Genomic DNA, 18,892 nt, shown 5'->3' with positions numbered 1-18,892 from the left:
CCGTGACAGGTATACGGACACCCGACAAGATATAAAAAGTATTATTTTTTGAATAAAAGAAACCTTATTTAACATAGCCAAAAAAAAAAGTGAATGTTCAAACTTACGATCATTGACTCAAACTATATAAGTATACATATTCACCTCAAGATTCTCCATGTATTTAAAAAATGCTAAATCTTATCTATAAACGTACTTCACTTTAAAACATATCACATGTCTAAACACCATCAACAAAACTGCTATATAACAAATATGCAAGAATTACATTTAAAACTTGATACTCCTTTACTTAGCTGAATGTGTCAATCTAGTTTTATATTTATTTAAAATTTAAAATTTTAAACAATGGTCCCTATTACATAAGGTTATGTTTTCTTTTCTTTAACAAACATGCGTTGTATTGTGAAAGAATAATGAGAGGGGTGGAGTACTTAAGCATGCCCAAGTCACGCAGCGCTGCTTGCTAGTAGATAGTATAGATTTGTCATAACCCAAAAAAAAAGAAGGGGAAAAAAAAAAAAACCAAACGAATAAGATACGGTCGGCCAGCAGACAATCCAAAATGCAGAGGAGAAGTGGGAAGCTCTGAAGGCCACTTCTTCCTTGTCGATTGCGGTTGCATTTACAGGGAGAGAAGTGCAGAGAGACAGACAGGGCAATTTCGAACCCAGGCTTTTGTCTTTCTTGCGCGCACAGGAGAACAGAAACGACACAAGGTCAAGCGCCATGGGCAGACCTCCCCCTGGAGGGTCGCAGGTCTTTCGCTTCCTACCCAACGAGGTAAGCCCTGTTGGCTTTGTTTGGTTTTTCCCCAAAAAAAACACAACACACACACACACACAAGCTTTTTGGGTGATTTACCACTATTTGGCCCTTCGTTTTCTATCAGAGTTGCAGAATCGTGATGGGAACATTGTAATTGTAGCTACACCTTTAGCTTTGCATTCTCATTGTTGACTTGTGTTTCCTGTCTAATGATTAATTAGCCCCCAACTGCAAGGAGTTTCTTGGTGTATCTTTGTGCTTGACCTAAATTTTACTTTCTGTCAATGTCTTAAATAGGTGAAGGGCTTTGGTGTTTTTTCATTTTATGTGCTTTGTATACTTAGCTTTTGCGAACATCATAACAGGGATGGTAATGGGCAATTTTTTTTTGTGGGGAGGGTTTTTCATTACTGTTTGTCTTCACAGTGTACAATGCTGCAGCTGTGCCAATGTATGATAAAGAACTTTGTTGAAGTGACCATATTTACATGACAAATATTTTTTCACATGGTTAACAATAAATGGATGCTAAAGGAAAGGATCTAGACAAAGATGTAGACAGTGAGGCAACAATAAGGTTGAAAAGATGCATGCCCTCACTAGAGAGAAATACCGGTCTAGAGACAGAAAATAGGTCACTTTCACTTCTGAAAGTTTGATGCTCTAGAAGGCCACTGGCACCATAAGGAATGATGCAGTCTTAGCCTTGCCAAGGGAAGTACATCAGTGCAGGATCTTTTGTAAACAGAGTAATAGCTGCAGATGAACTTGCCTAGGGCTGATGAAGCCCTATAACTTTTCACCTTAAAAGACATAGTTGTGGATTGTTAGATCTCGTGAGAATGGCTGTAGATGTGACTCTTCAATGCTTCACAGCAGCCTTCTAATGGAGTAAGAAAATGACTACTACTTTCAGTTTTTCAGGTGGACTTTAGCTTTCGCTTGTAAGTTTCAGATTTTCACTTGCATACCAAGCAGGTGCAAAATGATGTTCAACTGAAAAAGTGGCTGCTTTTCTTTTGATCATGGGACTGGGATGCTTCCGTCTAGATCTAATCTTCAATTTCTCAAGGTGGTGACAATGTGTTGCGTAGCAATTGGTTTAATTTTGTGTTTTTTGATAGTGATATTGTTAGAGGAAAGATCGAATGCTTGAATGAACCCTCAACTTGAAGGTGCAAAACCTAGTCAAAACAACGTAGTCCAAAATTAGGTCTATTCATCATTCACGATAAATATTCTTACTTGGTTACAACAAAGGGATTTTGGGAGTGTTTTTCCATATTTGAAGCTTTAGATCCAACCTCAAAACCAAGGCCGTGCATAACCTCTCAAATAAAGTAGACATTGATCCATATCATATGCTCTTGTAGTAAACCACATGGCCACAAAAGAATCTCCCTATGAGAGTTTTTTGGCCTCTTGTCAAGTAGCTTCAATCTAGCACTTAGTAGAAAAGGGATAACCACTATTCTGAGGTCCACCTCCATGTGGCAGCCCAAATACCTCACCTTGTCTCCACAAGCAACCTGAGTGAGAATCCGATTCCTCTAATTCATGTCTGTCAGAGAAGAATCCACAGCCTTTTCCATGTAGAGGTAGAGAAAGGGGACTAGTGGGCATCCCACCCTAACTGATCTCTGCATGCTATTGTCAGAATTCCTAATCTTTCACAAGTAGATAATGCTGATATCTCGGGGCCAATATATATTAGTAGTTTTCAAGACACGGGGTTGGGGTGACATCAGAGTGGTTCAAGATGATTGCATTGTTCTATTGGACTTGTGGAAGGAGGGAGGGAGGGAGTGAAACACAATACTCCAAGCAATGGGATGTCGGCGAAGACTTAAGAGCATGACAATTGTCATCTATATGGCTAGGCTATTGGCAAAAGGTACAAAACTTATTCTTTTTGGGCAAGTAATTCTAGAAGGGTCTTTGTGATGATATGACTTTTTCACTCCCTTTGTCCTTCAAGGTAGGAGATTGTGCATTGGTATTGGAATGTGGGGAGTGGGTCTAAATGTGTAGGTAATTCCTTTCAACTCCTTGTTTCCTTCAGTGAAGGAGGTGACTTACTTATCCACACAAGAAGGGGGTTTTACATTTGAGCAACTGGAGAGGGTGGTATAGTGTGCAGGAGGGGGATTTTGCACACAACAGGACCAAGGGTAGAGTGGCATACTTGCGGATATAGGGGAGGTGCACAGTGCGCGAGTGGCATTCATGGCAACAAAGCACTAGGGTGCAAAGTGGTACATCTTTGAGTGTCTAATGATGGCCTAAAATCTAAATGTGCATGATAGATGATATGAGATAAGATTGGATAACCGATGGTAGGCCTAACATAGATTCTAGATCAATGTAGATGAATCTACATGTGAAGTGAAAGTGGGAAGGAAGGCGAGAAATGTGAAGGTAAATGTGATCACCAAACTCGTACTCAAATGAAATAGAAGATTAAGGATTACCTTGTGGATCATCTTTGATAATAGAGTTTTCTTCTAATCCATATAGCTTCCTATTTGGATCTTTGCGGCGATTAAGAGTTGGTTTTTACTTAATTGAAGGAGCGACATAGACATAATGAGACTCGGGTAGGATTGGTCATAGTAATCATTAAAGTGATCCAATGCAAATGCACTAAGGATACTTTAGGGTTAGGGTAGCTGAGTCATGTGTGTAGGACTCAAGGCCCAATTGTGCACATCATTTATGTCCTTGGACATTTGGATGGGGAGTGACAGAGTATAAATGCACGAGGGACACTTTAGGGTTAGGGTAGTTGAGTCCCATGAGGCCCTTTTGTGCATATCATTTTTTGATTACTACTCTAACTCTTGATCCGTAGGTTGGTATATCCGTACACTAGGATGGTGTAGGCTAGTGGTATGGGACACCGGCTCTTGGGACGTGGTCGTTACTTAGTATGCTGCTAGTTTGCAAGCTTGAGGTGAGCCCATTTAGCTCTATGGTTGGGAGGTAATCTTGATGTCCATTTCCTTTATGTTATTCATCATGGGTATGACTTGTGTTGTGTTTTGTATGTAGATTGGATGTTAGGTTAGAAATGGACTTAGCTGCCCTAACGTTGAAGTGTCCCTAGTGCATTCATAATAGATCATTGTAATGGCTATTGTGACCAATGCAACTAGCGTGCAACTAGATGTCCAAGGATGTTACAAGAACCTAAATGCAAAAGATGACGGATAAACAAGAGGGATTTATGAATGAATAGTACCAAGAACAAGCTCAAATGAAGTAGAAGTATTAAGTGTATTTGTATGTGTCTTCTATGTCTAGAGCCTCCTCTATTTGTGTTCACATACTTGGCCTAGGTCTCCATGGTTACTCATAACCAGTCTATGCACAATAGAAGGAGCAACCAAAGTTTCACATTTGAAGAAAGGGATGAGTTGAATGGTTGGACAGCCTCTTATTTATAGATGTGGATTCTCCCAAAATTAGGGTTTTGGCTTATGGGACATAGAAACTTGGAAATCTTTTGACTTTTGGTGCCGTTTTAATGAGCTAACGAAGATTTAATGTGTAGTGGATCTTTTATAGCTTAACACTCCGTTTAGGCCCAAAATTGGAACTAGAAAGGGATAGCAAGCATAGCTTAGTCCAGAATATCCTAACATATAAAACCCCAAAGCAGCTAGGGTATCAGGCCAAGTGTGCATGTTGGTTGCCCAAGGATATACTAAGACTATAGAGGCAAGAGTATCTTACCTCTGGAAAGGGTCACCCCATAGAGGCCAAGGCATTGGAAAAATGGTGCTTGTTGGCTACCTAGTGGCCTAATAAAAGCTGCAAAGGTAATGAAACCACTTTGAATCCTTTTGTTTTTGGGCAAGTAATTGTGCTTATAGGGAAAAATAAAGGGATGGTTAGATCTAACATCACAAAATAGAAGACTGTCCCAACCAATTGTCAAGGGTATTGGTGACGAAGTAAAGGGTGAAGAAGTATGAAAGAGTGGTGGTAATAGAGCCACTAGTGGAAACAACTCATGTTTTGCTCAGGGGTGCCTAGAGTGATTCTACATGGTGAGAATGCGCATACAGTAAGTGCCACTTGGACATTTTCCCTCATGGGAAAATTGTTTACTTGCCCAAGCGTCCTTTTACAATGATAATGATGATCGTGCAACGCAAAGGGTAGGTGCACCATGGAAGGGAGGTTAATGTTGCAAACAAACTATAAAACTTGTAGAATACCAAGGGTATGAACCTCCTCTCAACCATAGATGTTGATGTCGAAGGTTGAAGAGGAACCTGATATCGGTCTATGTGGTAGTGAGAACCATAATGAAGGATGTGGATAAAGCACCCCAGTTGGAGGAGCTAGGGAGATGTTGATGTTGAAGGAGGAAGAGGAACCTGATATCGATCTATGTGGTATTGAGAACCATAATGAAGGATGTGGATGAAGCACCCCAATTGGAGGAGCTAGGGAGAAGTGACTGCTATGATAGCATCAATAGATGTTGCAAGATTTGCCTTGGGAGGGGAAGCCTTCATGTTGGTAGAAGAGCAGGTCTCCAATGAAGATGAAACCACAAAGGAATGGTGAACTTTCCATGTCTCTAGCCCAGGAAGGACCGGTATAAATCTGCATGTTAGTCCTAGACTGAAATACAAAATGCTTGCAAAAGAGATTAGAATCTGCAAAAACAGGAGTTCCATAGTGAGATTCTTCAAAGCAAAAGAAGAAAAGAGATGTGTGAACGAGTGAGTTTGTGAATGTAGTAGACGATAATTGAAGGAAATCCTAAAGCTTAAGTAGCATGAGAGCAAAATAACCTATGGGTCCAACTCATTAGCCTAAGGAAGTAAGAGTGCCAAGTAGAAGCTAGATTAGCCCAGAGTATCCTAAGGGTGCTAGCCTAAGTATGTGGCCACCATTGGGCATGATCATCAATAGGTCGCTACCAATGAAACTCATGTCGAGTTGGGGAAATGGTCTTAGGTGGGGGTGTAGGAGGAGACTCTAGAATGGATGCAAAGAGTATGAATGGAGTGATATTAGTAGACTAGTCGCCCAAACCTCTGGGAGTATTGTAAGGTAGGGGTGGATGAGGTGGTTTGTCCCCCACATGCCTAGTGGCATGTGTGCTAGGAGGAGGGGAGGTGTCAGTAGCAAGAGGGAGGTGTAGCCCCACTTGACTGTCTAAATGGAGTGGAGGTAGTCGTGCCTACTATGATTTCTTAGGTGGTAGACCTTGAGGCTTAGTACGACACTCCTTGTCTACAGTGCCCGATCTCTGGTAGTGTGTGCAAAACCAAATCTTTTTAGGGAGTTGCTACTAGATGGGTTTGGTTTTTTAGTATCTTTGGTTTCGTTTGAGGAAGGGGTGTCACCCTTGTTCTCAGTCACCTTCTTGGCTTGAGGGTTCTCACCACCTTTGGTGTTCCCCTTTGTAGGAGTGATTACTTGAGCCCCCTTTGAATAGGAAAATGGGACTTCTTGTGGACTTGGTCATACAGACTTGTCAGAGTGTAGCGATGCGGAAGCGTAGGACAAAGACTGAGAGAGAGTGAGCACAAAGAGAAGAGAGAGAAAGAAAAGGAGACAGTGTAAACGCAGAAAATCTGCGGTGTAGTATGCTATATAAGAGTGTAGAAATACACAAGGGGGCAGAGGAAATATCTGCGTATGTATCTGACTTGATGACCTCAGCCCGAGCATAGTCTGTCTCAGCCAACAGATCTCAAGATCAAAATCTGAAATAATGAATGCTGGAGTGTGCCACGAATTGGCTATAAATAGTCGAAAAATGGGAAATAACTGCACTAGGTTGGCTGCATTAAGTGCAGCCGATTGTAGTAAAAAACTATCCTATTGCAGTAAACTGTTCGACTGCAGGTGCTGACATGGTGCCTGCTGACATGGCACTGCCGTACTCATTGTCCAGGAAATGATTGGCTAACACCCCCTCTTAGATCCTGGACGGGTCAAAAGATTGAGGGATCTGGAATGTTGCCGAAGGAGAGCCTGGGAAAGCGCCTTCATAAACAAATCTGCAAGATTATCCTCTGTCTTGCAATACTCCACATCAATGGTCCCATCTAGAAGCTTCTCACGAATAAAGTGATACTGGATCTCAATGTGCTTCGTTCGGGCATGGAATACAGGATTCCACACCAAAGGCAATGCAACTCTCGTTGTCACATCACAGAAGAGTAGGACAAGTCTGGGGGCAGCCAAGCTCCTCCAACAATCTCCGAAGCCACATAACCTCACATGTGGTGGAAGACGCAGCCCAATACTCCGCCTCAGTAAAAGAAAGGGCTACGGTGGGCTGCTTCTTGCTACTCCAAGAGATAACACTTGTACCCAAGGTAAAATAGTAGCTTGTAGTAGACCGTCGGTGGTCCACATCGCCAGCCCAATCCGAGTCACTCCAACCTGCAAGAACCAGATCTGAAGCTTCTGATCCTGTGGGATAAGAAATCCCTAAGTCAGAGGTCCCCCTCAAATACTGAAGAATCCTCAGGGCAGCCTGCCAATGCACCTGTTTGGGTTCAGTCATGAACCCGGCCAAAAGACCCACAGCAAAACAAAGATCAACACGAGTGTTGAGAAGCCAAATCAAGGATCCAATCAACTGACGGTAGCATGATGCATCCATCACGGGAGAATGTGAGTGTGAAGTGGCCTTCCAATTCGGATCCATAGGAGTAGTAATGGGCCGACAAGTCTCCATCTCAAAAGTCACCAAGAGCTCTTGAATGTACCTCTGCTGAGAGATGAAAATCCCCCTCTGAGACTGATAAATCTTGTGACCCAAGAAGAAATGAAGAAGCCCCAAATCCATCATCTCGAATGCCTGATGTAAAGCTGTCTTGGTCTCTTGGACCTTCTGTGTATGATCCCCAGTCAAAATCAAATCATTAACATATAACACAAACACATGACCAACCTCGAAAGTGTGCACATAAAGCTGCGGATCGGCCTTAGAGCACCGATATCCTAACTTCGACCGAAGAAACGAGTCAATCTTCTTGTTCCATGCACGCGGAGCCTGCTTGAGGCCATACAAGGCCTTCTTTAATCTGTAAACTTTCCCATCCAATGATCCAAAGCTAGGAGGTTGCTCAACATAGATCTCCTCCTACAAGCCACCATTAAGAAAGGTCGACTTCACATCCAACTGATAAACAGACCATCTCCTATGGCCAACCAAGGTAAGAACAGCTCGAATAGTCGCCGTACGAGTAGTGAGGGCAAAAGTATCATGGAAATCAATGCGTGGGCAGTGAGCAAAACCTTTAGCAACAAGACGAGCCTTGTGCTTGTCCAAAGAACCATCGCTAAGGTACTTGTTCTTGAAGACCCACTTGACACCAATCACCTTCTTGTGAGAGGGACAAGGCACAAGAGACCAAGTTTCATTCCTCTCAATAGCCTCCAACTTGGCTTCCATGGCCTTTTGCCAATGATCAGACTGCAAAGCCTCCTTCACTGAAGTGGGCTCACGATCCTGCATAACACGGGTCAGCAAACAATAGTTGGAGCAAACAAGCTTCGAAGAATGTGCCTGGATCTTCCGTGACCTCTACGGTCCATCCTGCAGTTCCCAATCCTTAGGGACCCCCTCGATCCCTGAATCTCGGAGTGTGTCACGGGCCCAACGAGGAGGAGGACGAACCTCTCCTTGTCACTCTCCATCTACTGAAGACTCGGGTACATCCACGGGTGGAAGCTCCTCGAGGGTTAACGGTGGAACGGAAGACTCTGAATCAGAAGAAGAATCTCCATCAAGAGGCTATGGGTCCAAAGGAATTGTCTCGGGAGCCCAACTCTCCCTTGGATCTCCAAGGACGGGGTGCTCCTCACCCCCCTCTGTGGCAGGAACTTCCACGAACTACACGTCTCGGCTCGTAGAGACATCCCGCTTGACCGGATCAAACAAACGATAACCTTGGGACTGGGAGCTATAGCCAACAAAAACCTGTTGTCGGGAAGCCGCCTTGAACTTATCACGCTGCGCCTTCGGAATGTGCACATAAGCGTCACACCCAAAGATCTTGAAATAAGAGACATCAGGCTTAGTCCCAAAGTAAGCCTCAAAAGGTGTCATCCTGTCAACGGCCGAAGTGGGAGATTGATTGAGGATGTGAACTGCGGTAGCCATTGCCTCAGCCCATAGAAACTGAGGTGTCTGTCGGTGCTCCATCATGGTATGCACCATCTCAATCATACTTTGGTTCTTCCGCTCCAAAATGCCATTCTCTTGGGGAGTGTTAGTGTTAGCAAACTCCTGGTGAATGCCCATATTTGCACAAAAACGAGCAAACTCATTAGACATAAATTCACCTCCCTTGTTTGAACGCAAAGTCTTTAGTCGCCGACTAGAACGGTTTTCCTCAAAGAGAAGCCAATCCTTGAAGTGAGAGAAAGCCTCCGACTTCAAAGTCAAGAAATATGCCCAAGTCATCTTGCTATAGTCATCTACGATCAACATGAAGTACAAGCTCCCTTTCAAGGACTCGGTCCTCATCGGGCCACAAAGATCTATAGATACAAGCTCCATGGGTAAAGTAGACCGCCTAGAAGCTTTGTTGGGAATCACATCTTGATGTAGTTTCCCACAAATGCAGGAGACATATGGCTGATGGCTCACTACTATGTCTGGTAATCCTCGGACAAACGACCCTCACGACGCCTTCCGAAGGTACCCATAGTTGAGGTGGCCAAACCGAGCATGCCATAGCTCGGACTGTGTCTCAAAAGTAAGAAGAAGAGAAGTAAGAGCTGAAGAAGACTTCAATCTGTAGACGCCATTCTCCTTATACCCTACAAAGAGAACCTTCCTCGATCCACGATCAAGGACTCCAACAGTATCACTGTCAAACTTCACCAAGAGACCAAGAGCACAAATCTTATGGACCGAAAGTAATTGATACCCCAAACCTGGCACATGCAACACCTGAGAGGTGTAGGTACCACCACGTCCATCTGGAATAAGTTGCATCTCACCCCGCGCAGCAATAGACACAGAGGAGTTGTCTCCAATGAGAATCTGCCCATGCGAAGGTCGCTAATGGGCAACACCAATAGGAGGAGTTATGTGCCGGGAGGCACCACTGTCCACGATCCACTCACGAGCTTGGGGAGCTGCCATCGCAGCATTAGAAGTCTTCGGTGTAGAGTCCTCAATGACTGCTAAGTTTAGAAAAGCAGTTGATGAGGGTGCAGCCACCGCCCCAGAATCCTTCGTGTCCTTCTTCTTGGTGTCCTTGTCTTTGTCGGGGCAATCCTTCTTCCAATGACCAGTCTTTCCACAAATATGGCAAGTTGAATCCTTCTCTTGGATTTGTTGTCCTCCTTCTTCTTTTGGTCCTTCCCCTTCTTCTGAGAGGCTTGACCAACCAATGCCTCTGATTTGGAAGCATTCTGTCCCTTCAATTGTTCCTCCTGGTGGAAGACCATAGGAACCAACTCTTCTCACCGAAGAGTCAACTCCTGCCCGGATGCAATAAGAGCGGAATAAAAGGTACCGAATCGTGGCGGCAACTGGGACAGTAAAGTGATCACCATGTCTTTGGAGGAAATAGGCTTCCCTGCATTTTGAACTTGCATCTGAAGTTGCCAAAGCTTGTTGATGTGTTCCCGAAGCGAAGAAGACTTATTCACGGACAAAGTCCGCATCTGCACCTCCAAAGAAACCCTCTTCATCAGGGTCATCCGGTTGTACATCTGGTTGAGCTCCAGCCATATCTCACGAGCCACCATCAAGTGCTCGATGTGAGCTATCACGGCTGTGGTGCAAGACAGAAATAGAAAAGATCGAATCCTGGCATTCAGTTTGTCCCAATGAGACTGGGCCTTGGTCAACTCTACGCGAGCATTGGAAGAGAGTTTGGACTCATCCCTCACCGAGGGCCTGCTAATCTCCTCCATCACCAGTTCCGCCAAATCATAAGACTCCAAAATGGCCAACATCATCACCCGCCAGATGCGGTAATTGTCACCATCAAGCTTTTGATCCGATGGAAGAGCTAGTAGGACAGGCACCTTCCTGTCCATGATCGCCTGGAACTCCAAATCAGTCTCTGTAGACATGTTAACCTACAATACCTACACAAATGCAAAATCAGCCTCCTCTGACTGTGAAAATGCAGCCTTCTAGGGCTAGTTCCTCCATTGCCCAAACCTTCTTCACCCGCCGGAGGCGATGAAAAGGTAAAATCTGCAATGGAAGGCCTTATACGCAGCCTTCCTCCCCTTCGAACAGCAATAACCTGCAGCAAATTCACTGATTAGACTCCTTTCCCGGACGCTCACGCTCGCTTCAGCCTTGATCCGATGCGCAGCCCTCCCGCCCGCCCTTGAATCTTGGAAATGTAGCCTTGTGTCGCGCTGAAATTTCCTCTTCAGATAGGTTCAGCCCTTAGTCAGTCCATCTTCACCGCTGTGATACCATGTCAGAGTGCAGCGATGTGGAACCGTAGGACAAAGACTGAGAGAGAGTGAACACAGAGAGAAGAGAGAGAAAGAAAAGGAGATAGTGTAAACGCAGAAAATCTGCGGTGTAGTATGCTGTATAAGAGTGCAGAAATACACAAGGGGGCAGAGGAAATATTAGTGTATGTATCCGACTTGATGACCTTAGGAAATAATTGCACCAGGTCGACTGCATTAAATGCAGCCGATTGCAGTAAAAAACTGTTTGACTGCAGGTGCTAACGTGGCACTGCCATACTCACTGTCCAGGAAATGACTGGCTAACAACCCTCGCATGCAACCGGGGCAATGAAATAATGTGCTGTATAAAGTGGAAGTATTTAGAAGGTAGCTTGTTCAAGAAGAATGCAACATGATCTTTGTTTGATTTAGGGAGCCAATAGTGCTGAACTTGGTGAGTAACTGTCTATATTCAGCCAACTTGACTTTCAAATCGTCCCCTTTCTTAATAGAAAACTCATGCAATTTATAATCGAGATTGATGCATGAGGTTTGAACTGTCTCCGCACAGGGGTCACAGAGATGAGTCCAATCATTGGACGTGGTTTGGTTTCTTTAGTATCTTTGGTTGGTGTCACCCTTGTTTTCAGTCGCCTTGTCGGCTTAACTAGGGCAATGAAATAATGTGTTGTATAAAGTGAAAATATTTAGAAGACAACTTGTTCAAGAAGAATGTAATCTAATCATCATCTGACTTCGAGGAGCCAATAGTTGCGAACTTGGCAAATACTGCCTATATTTAGCCAATTTGACTTTTAGATCATTCCCTTTCTTAATAGAAACCTCTTGCAACTCATAATCGAAATTGATGTGTCAAGTTTGATCTCTTGCTGCATAGGGGTCAAGGATATGAGTGTAATGATTGGGTGCTAGGGGAAAGTGTTGTAACTAAGAGTGGAACTGAGAAATAACCCCTACATTAACTTGACATTGGTTGTAGCATTGCGAGCTCTCCATTGACAAATACGGTCAAGATGGGCTAATTGATGTATCAATGTAGACTCTAAACCAATTGCTAGGTCCCAAAGACTTGAGACTTAAGCACTTGTTGCATTAGGTTAGACGAAGTGGTGAAATTTGATTTGTTAAAAGAAGTGTTGAGGGAGGATTAGTTGTGTAGGATGGGCCCATGGAGGAACGGAGTACAATTGGGAATGAACCCCAAAGTGCCACCGTGGAGTACAATTGGGAGGATTAGTTGTGTAGGATGGGTCCATGGAGGAGTGGAGTACAATTGGGAATGAACCCCAAAGTGCCCACCGTGCATGCATGATGTGTGCACAATGGATATAGAAGTGGGTATGGGCTGATTGGGTATGGGCACGGTAGTCGGATGAGTAGCCCAAGGAGGAGGGTTAGGGACTTTACAGGCAAAGTAGCCTGAGGAGGGATAGGGACTTTGTAGTGTACACTTGGGAATGAACCCTAGAGTGCCCACCATGCATGGGTGATGTGTACACAATGGATCCGTAAGTGGATATGGGCCGACTAGGCATGGGCATAGTAGTCGCATGAGTAGCCAAGGGAGAAGGGATAAGGGCTGTATAGGCAAAGGATCTAGAGCCTCCTCTATTGAAGTTAATGAAATCAAATCTTTTGTCATGTAGATCCTGCACATTGGAAGAAGAAACAGGGAAGGGTTTTGATTCAGATGACTCAAATTAGTTATACAAACCTAACATTGGGCTTGGCTGTGATGAAGAAGATGGGTCACCAGTCTCCCCAAATGCAGCATGTTCTCCACGAGTGGAGAGGTGGCTAGTCTCACCCACTAATCTTGTTTGATGCACAAGGCTCCCAAGAGTGTAGTGGGAGTATTTGACACGTAAGAATTCACTGAACTCCTCCTCCCTCATGCATCCTACATCTGGCCAAGAAGAAGCTTCCTATGTGAGTTTGGCCTTGATATGCTTGAGTTTCAGTGATAGGTACCCAATTGGGGCATACAGGAGCCATACATTTAGGCATAGGGAGGTGGATAGATGGAGAGAGATTCAATTTAGGATAGAATGTGGCTTGAAATATTGGATCATCAGGGAAAAGACATCAAGGTTTTTGCATTTTGGCATAATCAGGTGGAGTTTAGAGGGGGTGTTGAACTCATGGAATGTCATTGTATAATTAACTTGCATGCTTCATTTAGAGGACCTGAAGTTGTTGTAAAGTGTTCCATTTCTGATTTTTAGGCAAACAGGTTGTCAACGAGTCTACACTGATGCATGCCATGTGTTACATCAAGTGTGAAGTATCTTTGACCATACGTCTCGTTTATATTTAATGGTTTACTTGATTGGTACTTAATTCGGGATCATAAAAGAGCAGCCCAGGTAACATCTTGAATATTCAGTCAATCAAGCATGTTCTTGGTGCTGTGTTAATGTTGCAAGAAGTGCAGCTTAAGTTTCTCTCCCTTTCTACTGTCCTGCCCTCGCTGCACCATCTGCTAGCCAATAGCAATTCTTATTTATTGCAAATCATGTATATATGTAGTTCATTTTGGCTTTCTCTCTTCATCAGGTAGCCGCAATGGAAAAACTATGTGAAGATTTTAAGGGTTCTAATCCATCACGGAAAGATGTCCGGGATCTGGTTGAGAAGTTCAGGTAGGAATTGTTGGTTAGTACTGCTTTGGCTGGTAATCTGTTAAAGACTCGTACTTGTAAGTCACAAAACTCTTGTTTAAAAGGTCTCTTTATGATTCCATGTGATAAAGTCTTGGAACTTAAAAGAGAGCAGGAGGGGCAGTGGACTGTCATTTGGACCATAAGTTAGTGTGTGTTGTGAGGGATAGAGTGGACTGTGATTTGAGCATAAGTTGTTTTCCCCCTTGGAAGTCTTCCTTGTTGTATCCCCTATGCATTTGACATGCATTATTTAGCACAGCTGTTAAAAGATTAGCTGCTGAAGCCTTTTCTGGGAACAGCACGGCACCATCTGGTTCTAGTTGTTCAGCGGTTTATGCAAGTCCATCATATATCATCCCTAAAGTGGGGTCTACAAAGGATGCCTGAATTGAGGTTCCTTGCACAAAATGTTCTTTTGGAATACATTATTCAAGTCATTGATAACAAGAAATGGTCCTATCACATTTTACTGTGCAATGTTATTCCTTGCTAATTACTGCTAATAATTCTGTTATGATAACAGTAAAGCTCCAGAGCGTGCAGGAAAGATCTCAGTACAATATAAACAGGTTTGTGCTAATCTCTTATTTTTAATTCTGTATTTCAGTACAATATAAACAGGTTTGTGCAAATATCTTATTTGTAATTCTGTATTTCTATTTGTGTGTCTTATTTGCAGTTCAATTATTCTTCTGACATGCTTCAAGTATCGCTAGATGATATGTTTAGAAAACTTTACATGTGTGCCTTCTTGTAGTAATTGCATTTATTTCATGTTTGCAGTGAGGTAAGATTTTTATGGGTATCACTCATGAATCTAGTGTGCAGAAAAAATGCATGCACTGACTGTGTAAGGAGGTTAATGACTGGCCAAATATAACGTTTTAAGTGCATGCTATATTGCATGTGTCCATTTGTAATTCAAATATTATCGCATATATCTTTATACATGATTTGGTATGTGTGATGTGTCCCTTTGTACTGAAAAGAACAGATTGTAAAAGATACTTAATTTGTACCTGTTTTTGTGTCTGAGAGTTACCAAATTCCTTACAGAATCATCAAAAGTGTAATGGTTAGGGATTGTGGCTGCTTTCATTTACACCTGTCCTGTCATAAGCATGTTGACATTTAATCTAAGGGCTTTTCTAGCCTCTGTTAGCCCCACCACCCGAGAGAAAGTTTTGCAAATAGGATTCTATACTAACTTCACTGTTTGTGTATCCTTTCCAATGTTGACATGGTTGATCAAATTGTTAGTGCCCTTTTTAAAAAATCCTACTCAAAGCCTATCTATTCCATTTTATGTGTTTTAAAATGTTCTAAGTTCTTGCTGTTTATTTCCTTCTAGGTTCTTCACTGGTTTCAAAATAGACGGTATAGCTTGAAGAAACAAGCAGAAAAGCAGACTCTGAAATCTCCTGATGAAGGAACAATGAGAGCAGAGGCTGTCTCCACTGCAGCACCTTCAGGTTGTTTTCACTTGACATTTTTTAGAAGATGTTATAAAGGAGCAAGATAAATAAGAAGCATGCAGCAGACTGATTCATGGAAGTTTTATTATACAGATGACAAAGACCTGCAAAATATGGAGTTTGAAGCAAAGTCCTCTAGGGATGGGGCATGGTATGATGAAGAGCCTTTACCTGCTGAAATGGTTTCCATGATTGGTAGTAAAATAGACCCTAGCTCTGCTCCTTCTTTTTGGGATGCATGTTGGTTGTTGCGAAAGTTAAGTCCTTTAACTGGATACAGGTCCTTAGGTTATGCCATTATTGGACAAGTGTTTGACTTTCTTTGGTTTCTATATCAACAAGTATCTCCTGTCCAGCCCATATGTTTAAAGATTGAAAGATTATGAGCTACAAAGGAATATTCAATAGAGTTTTGCAAAGGGCAAAATTAGTTTTGTCTCATAAAAGAAGCATCTTAGTCCAATGTAACCAAGTCATTCCAACCCACAAAACTAACCTTGGGAGATAAAATGACATGTGAAAAAAAGGGGGGGGGGGGGGGGGGGGGCAAACCCTAGACCAAGCACATGCGGACCTTCATATTACTTTGCTAGGCTGTGCACGTATAGCTTTAGAACATAGATGGTGTGAACCATAAATATATCTCTGAAGTACTGCAAAAATTGACTTGGTAAAACTCCAAAACGTTTGTTAAAGTGTTGGCAGGTCTGGACGACTCCTAACATTTTCTGCGACGATTGTGTATTTCTACTTTGAAGTGTATGCCTAGTTCCTTTCTATGTAAGATGTTTAGGAGCAAGTCGTGTGGTGTTATGAACTCAGTATAAAGTGTAGGAAAAAAAGGAAAATTTTAATAAACCACTATGTGCATGGGTATTGTTGAGTGCATCTACATACCATATCACCTTGGGGTTTAGAGGTGGATGGTTTCCATCATCTTTTGCTTATACTTTGTAGATTACCATGCTTTACACTTTCACCCGGCCATTGCTAAACTACTTGTCGTTTTGCAGGTATGATGTGCATTCATTTCTTGCACACAGAATGCTTGATTCAGGTGATCCGGTGAGTTTCAAAAAAGGCAATGGTTGTGAGCTTGAAGGCTTCTATCAGTATTTTTGTAGGTTGGCATGGATCAGTTTTGACTTGTTCATCAATATCATTAGAAGTTCAGTTCTATCACATTCCATTATCTGATAATCATGAAGTCATCACAATAACCCTAACTTCTGACAGCCAGAGTGCCATTGCCCTAACTCAGAATTCCAGATTCCATTTGATGGTCAAGGACATTGAGTTTCATTACCATCTTTTCATTAGCATATTGAGTTGCAGACACTTAGATTGGAATACAACCCCATGTAGTACATCAGCATCATCTCTAAGCAACCTTGGAGATTTATTGTATAGAGTTGTAGCGGACCACCATGATTTCTTATTTCTTTAGTTGAGAGTGGCCTGTTATTGTCCACCCTCGTTTGACAGTACATCTTGTGAGAGTGCACAATGGAAGAGAAACATGAACATAGAGAGAAGCATATATATATATATATATAGAGAGAGAGAGAGAGAGAGAGAGAGAGAGAGAGAGAGAGAGAGAGAGAGAGAGAGAATACTTTATTGATTGAAGAAGAATGCTGATACAATGGAGATGGATTGATTAGTCCTTGCATGTAGCCCAAAGCATCAATGAGGACACAGCTCAGACTGATAATGATGGCAGCACCAAGCACGGAGAGTCAAAGTGTGCACTTGCAAAGGAAAGATTGAAGATTAAAGAGTCTGTGCGTTTGCCAAGTGGGGGCTTGGCTATAAACAGCCATAAATGCCCAAATCTGGCTGACTAGCATTTAGTGTTGGTCATTGAAGAAAAATGGCAGAAAAAATAGGGTGATCTCGAGAAAATCCCCAAATGACAATAACAATGTTTGGTAGGTGTAGGCAGACTCTGGAAAGTAGAAACTGGCCTAGGAATGCATAGGAAGCTGATAAATAAAGAAAATGCACCTAAATTGCTAGAGCTCCTATGTCTCTGTTAGACTTTGATAAGAGCTCACAACCAAGAGACGATAGATTGACATAACTCATATACGCAGGCTAACACCCCCTCTCAGATCTTGGGAGTGTTTGAAGACCCAACAACCTCATGTGATGAAGCATAGAAGCTTAGGGCAAAGGCTTTGTGAAGAGATCAGTTGTGTTGTCCTCCAGGGGATAGTAAGCCACTGCTAATTGAGAATTCATGATCCGCTCTTGAACGTAGTGATATTGAACCTCAATGTGCTTCGTGCGAGCATGAAACACAAGGTTCTTTGCTAGAGCAAGAGTACTATGGTTGTCAACATGTAGCTCCATAGGTCCAAGTTGAGGGAAGCCAATAACTGCCAACATGCGGCGAAGCCGAAGTGCCTCCATAGTTGTAGAACATAATGCACGGTACTTTGCTTCTGTAGAAGAAAGGGCCATAGTAGGCTGCTTCTTGCTGCTCCATGAGATAACTCTTGATCCAAGGGAGAAGGATAACCTGTAGTGGATTGGTGTGAATCGACATCACTTGCCCAATCAGAATCACTCCAACTAGAGAGAGTAACCCCCTCTCCATACATGATCTTGTCGGATTAAGTCCCCTGTAAGTATTGAAGAACTCACAAGGCCACTCGCTAATGCTCCTGAGTGGGAGTCTTCATGAAAGGAGATAACAGTGCCACAACAAAAGAAACATCCAGCCGAGTGTGAATAAGCCAAATGAGGGAGCCAACAAGGCACGTATAATGGTTGGTATCTATAAGGAGAGCTCCAACTGTCAAAAGCTTGGGCTCTGGGTCCATGGGGCAAGAAATAGGCCGACGATCGGCCATACCAAACTTTGAGAGAAGCTCAAAAATGTACTTGTGCTGTGAAATAAAAATGCCTTGTGGCATCTAATGGATCTCCAGGCCAAGGAAGAAATGTAGGATCCCAAGATCCGTCATGTAAAACACTTGTCGTAAAATGTTTGGAGTACAATCAACCTCCCAAGGAGAGCTCCCTGTAATGATAAGATCATCTGTGTATAAGATGAGCAAGATACACCCGTCTCCCTCAACCTTGAAGAATAGTTTGGGGTCATGAATTGATCGATGGAAGCCACTCTGTAGAAAGAATCGATCAATGCTTTGTTACCAAGCGTGAGGAGCCTATTTGAGGCCATAGAGGGCCTTTTGCAACCTGTAGACATGGTCTTTTTTCCCTTGCACAAGAAAACTTGGAGGTTGTGAAACATAAATCTCCTCCTCAAGGAAACCATTTAAGAAGGCAGACTTTACGTGCAACTAATAAACATGCCAGCAGTGGTAGGTTGCAAGACCCAAAATAAGCCGTTTAGTAGACATTCGAGTTGCAAGTGCAAAAGTCATCAAAATAGTCCAAACTGGCTCTTTGAGCGAAATTCTTGGTTAGAAGCCTAGCTTTGTGCTTGTCGAAGGAACCATCTACAAGGTACTTGGTCTTATAGGCCCACCATGCACCTATCACATTCCACTTCGGCGGACGCAAAACCAATGCGCAAGT

The 18,892-nt window shown here is 43.0% G+C and overlaps 1 protein-coding gene across 1 annotated transcript in view; it reads left to right on the top strand.

Moving 5' to 3' along the window:
- The first annotated feature begins 499 nt into the window (after nucleotides 1-499).
- LOC148039799 (protein SAWADEE HOMEODOMAIN HOMOLOG 2-like) overlaps nucleotides 500-18,892 on the top strand; it is a 42,985-nt gene continuing 24,592 nt past the window's right edge. Inside the window, exons 1-6 of the mRNA XM_087694071.1 lie at nucleotides 500-783; nucleotides 13,762-13,847; nucleotides 14,392-14,437; nucleotides 15,220-15,340; nucleotides 15,437-15,494; nucleotides 16,357-16,408. Coding sequence (XP_087550197.1) covers nucleotides 730-783; nucleotides 13,762-13,847; nucleotides 14,392-14,437; nucleotides 15,220-15,340; nucleotides 15,437-15,494; nucleotides 16,357-16,408 — 417 coding nt within the window. The 5' untranslated portion in view covers nucleotides 500-729. The remainder of the gene's footprint in view (nucleotides 784-13,761; nucleotides 13,848-14,391; nucleotides 14,438-15,219; nucleotides 15,341-15,436; nucleotides 15,495-16,356; nucleotides 16,409-18,892) is intronic.

This window comes from Lygodium microphyllum, chromosome 2, assembly GCF_053477565.2.
Source record: "Lygodium microphyllum isolate KBCC chromosome 2, Lygodium_microphyllum_v1.1.10, whole genome shotgun sequence".
Lineage (NCBI taxonomy): Eukaryota > Viridiplantae > Streptophyta > Polypodiopsida > Schizaeales > Lygodiaceae > Lygodium > Lygodium microphyllum.
This window is presented reverse-complemented; position numbering and strand designations above follow the sequence as displayed.